The 4,278-nt window shown below is 35.5% G+C and overlaps 1 protein-coding gene across 2 annotated transcripts in view; it reads left to right on the top strand.

Moving 5' to 3' along the window:
- LOC107657579 (anoctamin-10) overlaps positions 1-4,278 on the top strand; it is a 38,864-nt gene that overhangs the window by 11,022 nt on the left and 23,564 nt on the right. For both annotated transcript variants that reach the window (XM_016445732.1, XM_016445731.1), the window contains exons 9-12: positions 262-336; positions 463-645; positions 855-1,046; positions 2,731-2,859. In XM_016445732.1, coding sequence (XP_016301218.1) covers positions 262-336; positions 463-645; positions 855-1,046; positions 2,731-2,859 — 579 coding nt within the window. The remainder of the gene's footprint in view (positions 1-261; positions 337-462; positions 646-854; positions 1,047-2,730; positions 2,860-4,278) is intronic.

Here is a 4,278-nt window from a genome sequence, read left to right as displayed (position 1 = left end):
AAACACAAGCTAATTTTCATTTTTGGGTGAACTAACCCTTTAAATATATTTGTGCCTGTAATATAGGGTAATTTTAAAATTGTGATTTCAATGCCTAGGCCTATATGATTATATTTAAAAATCATTAGTAACCATAAATGACTGGAATAGTAGTGGAAATGCATTGGTCTAAAGGTGTGGGAACCCTGGCTGTATTAAAATAATGCACATTTCTGAAGCAAATATTTAGTTTTAATTATTGGATGTTTTGTTTGTTTCCAGTTTAACTTCGTAAACTGCTTTGCCTCTCTCTTCTATATTGCCTTTGTCATGCAAGATATGGTGCTTTTGAGACAGGTCAGTATTTCGGACAAAGCTCAGCTGCTTTGACAAGCAATATATCAAGTGTAGTTGAATGACTTAATTACAAGATGCCTTATGGTTTGAAATGGAGGTAAATTGTCTCTGTGTGTGGATCATCAGAGTTTGGCCACTCTGCTCATCACCTCTCAAATCCTGAATCAAGTGATGGAGGCCTTCCTGCCATACTGGCTGCAGAGGAGGAGGAACAAGAAAGTCCATAAGAGGATGAGGAGACTGATGGGTGATAAAGAGCTCCCCCTGCTGGGACAAGTTCAGCTGGAGACCGAAATGAACACCTATCTGGTAGGTCCCAGTAACTGCTATCAGTTTAATTAATAAGTATAATTTTCAAAAATATATAATTTCGTGAACGAGCACTTTCCCCTAAAGTCCACCTAAAAAGTTTCTTGCACCAAAAAATCATAATTTAGGTTTTACATCACCATTTATGTCCCTTTCTGACCTTTACATTTCTCTGTAGTAACTTCTCTGATCTAAAATTCTCCGATCAGGGCACATTCGACGATTACCTCGAGCAGTTCCTGTTGTTTGGCTATGTGAGTCTGTTCTCCTGTGTGTATCCTCTGGCTGCTGTGCTGGTGGTGCTGAACAACATCACTGAGGTTTATTCTGACGCCTTCAAGATGTGCCATGTTTTCAAGCGTCCCTTCTCAGAACCAGCCATGAACATCGGGGTGTGGCAGGTGAGAAAACCTCATGAGGAAGTCTCACATCCAGAAGAGCTGATAATTTACTGTACTTTAGAGAAAGCTTAAGAGACAGAAGAAATGTAAAGTGCTATAAAAACAGAGTTTAATCTGATAAACTTCAATAACAGTACAAATGATTATTTGAATCATCATAATTATGCAACTTGTCATGGATGTTTGTGTTAAAAACAAATCCAGACGAAAGGTGCTATTATAATATTAGCAATTTAAATGTGGCCTTTATTGTTTAAAGGTTCTTACAAAAATATAAATTGTCATTATTCATTCTTATTTATGACCTCATGCCCTTCTATTCCATATGCTGTTGTTTTGTTTGTGGAAAACAAAATGAGAAATTGAGAGAAGTCTTAGCAACAGCTCTTTTTCATACAACATTGACCATCAGAAATCATTCTAATATGCTTTTATTTGGTGCTCAAGTAACATTTACTATTAATATCAATGTTGAAAACATTTGTGCTGATTGTTTTAATAGAACAGCACTGATTTATGTTTTTTGTAACAATGAATAATAATAATGTAAAAAATAATACAAATATTTTTGAACAGTAGTGTACATGCTTATCTGAAGCCATACGATAGCATTGTGTGATGACAGGATTTGGCACAGTTATACTCATATTCATGTGAAATTGATATCACACAGTGGTGTACAAAGTACACAAATCATGTACTTGAGTTAAAGTACAAATGCTCCAATAAAAATATAAGTACTACTTTAAAGTTTTTCTTGAGTAAATGGTACAAAGGTACTTGTTTTTAATGTACTGAAGTATCAAATGTAAAATTCCATCATTTACTTATTTATTTAACGTGATATGCTTCATCCTATTACTCAGAATACCGCTGAGTCAGAACTAGTCATAAGGAAGATTAGTGGAAGCAGACATTAAATGATCAAAACCATCAAATCACACCAGTCTCTCTTATATATCTGATATCCATTTGCATGTGTGAAAAATAATTTTAAGCATTTAAAGTTATTTAGACAATGTCTTTATAAGAAACATCTGTGTGTCCCATTTAAATGGTACTATATGTTTACACACCAATGTTATTTTAGTATTATTATGTACTATTATATTTGATAATATTTTGAATTAGCTTTTATTTTTTTGGATTTTTAGTTTTCATATTTATTTAGAGTTTTAGTATTTTTGTTATGTGCCTTTTTTATTTATTTATTATAAAACGGATAGTTCCGTTCCTTGATTCTGATTGGTTGAGCTGCGTTTGAAGCTGTTGCAAATTACTCTACAAACATACACCTTTGTTTACATTTGTGTGTTGCTCGGCAACCACTTTGTTGCAACCACAGCCGATTCTGAGGAACTGCATTGTTTGGCGGAAGAATAATGTTTTTATTAATATCATTACACTTTATTTGCTCTGTTTTATTTTGCGAAACCTTACTACGTATATGGAATAACCATTTTATAAACGCAATAAGCCCCGTGAAGCCGTGGTTTACAGTGAATTTATAACAGCTAAGGGGGTTTTAGGCACTGTAAACCACAGCTTCTTGGGGCTTATTGTTTTATTAAACTTTATATATGTATTTATTTATTTATTTTCTCTCTCACACACACACACACACACACACACACACACACACTTACAAAAACAAAACTAACATTTGGTCTTTTTATTCTTCCAGTTGGCATTCGAGACGATGAGCATTATCGCCGTCGTGACCAACTGTGCCTTGATTGGTTTATCCCCACAAGTGAAAGCATATTTCCCTGAATCAGACACTCAGCTGATCCTCATTGTGGTGGCAATAGAGGTAACATTCTTCTGTCCTTACACCATGATAACCTATAACCTCCTTTTGCAATGGCCCAAATGGTCCATAAGGTGGAGTCAGTGAGTTGTTTTCATTCTGCATGTGAGTGTATGAGTGGTAAAGGGTGCTAAACTTGTCTGTAGTCCTTGTTTCCTTAACCGCCATCCTGGTGGTTTGGATAATGCAAGAAACATAGTGTATTAGACTTTGTCAGTTTGTGTAAGAGAAGAATCCACATCCCCACTATTGTGGAGCTCCAGTCCATGTGGGTTAACGTCAGAATTAAACAGGAGGTTCAGTAAAGGATAAGCTTCGCTTCTAGCCTCAGGAGACCCACTCAAAATAACTGACCCAAAGCATGGAGAGAAACACACACTCACGCACAAACACACTAGAGACTTGTGTTTTTTGGGGAAGAGAAAATAGAACTCCTGAAATTCTATGTGAACCTAGTGGGGATCTGGGGAGGAATTCATTGTGCCATGTCTTGTTTTCCACTAATTAAACTTCGCAGTAATCACTGGAGTTGTAATTAGGCCATACTGATTCACATTTCACCAGTGTACCATGACAGAATTTTAAATAAAACTCAAAACCAGGAGTGTTGTGGGAATAGAAAAGTCTTTACAAACCTCAAAAGCAAATGCCTGGAGTCTTTCAGGTTTGTGTGTGGCTTTGTTGTTTCGTTCTGCAACATTAAATCAAGTAAACTTAATCCAAATTGACTCAAGTCAGAGAAGATATGCATGTCAAATCAAAAGCAAACAGTAGTGTTGTCGCCTCGAATGGGCTGTATTTGAAGTTCTAATTCAGATTGATTGGATTGAGTTTGGCTGCTCCTGCTGGTTGGTGCGAATTGATTTGTTTAGGGCTGGTTCAGCTGGAGTACTGGTATGCTGGCTACACTGGAACAGCTGCTGTCAGCTCAGGTCACGGCAGGTCAGCTCGTTGCTCCAAATCAACTTTGTTTGTGGGTGAGTGTGTACAGTACACACACATATATTATGTACACAAAAACTTTTATTTTGAATGCGATTAATCGTCGATTAATTGTTGCCCAGCACTAATTATTTCATATCTTTTTTCCTCAGGTTCAGTGTTATTTTTTGCCTTTGTAGAGCAGAATAAAAGTGAAATCATGAGATTTAGTCATCAGAAATTGAAGTATGGAAATTATGTAATGAATAAACCCATTATACCTAACAAAACGGTCTTGTTTACTTGATCTTATAATTATCTAAAAAAAAAGAAAGGAGAAAAAAAAATCATTTTAAGCTATTAGACAAATAAACAAACAAATACATAAATAAATAAGATCAGGAGAAACATACAGTCATGTCTGTCCCAACTTAAAGGGGTCATATGATGTTGCTAAAAAGAACATTATTTTGTGTATTTGGTGTAATGAAATGTGTTTAT

This window comes from Sinocyclocheilus anshuiensis, unplaced genomic scaffold (genome assembly GCF_001515605.1).
Source record: "Sinocyclocheilus anshuiensis isolate Anshui unplaced genomic scaffold, SAMN03320099.WGS_v1.1 scaffold251, whole genome shotgun sequence".
NCBI lineage: Eukaryota > Metazoa > Chordata > Actinopteri > Cypriniformes > Cyprinidae > Sinocyclocheilus > Sinocyclocheilus anshuiensis.
The sequence above is the reverse complement of the archived record's forward strand: the minus strand, read 5'-3'. Positions and strand labels throughout refer to the sequence as shown.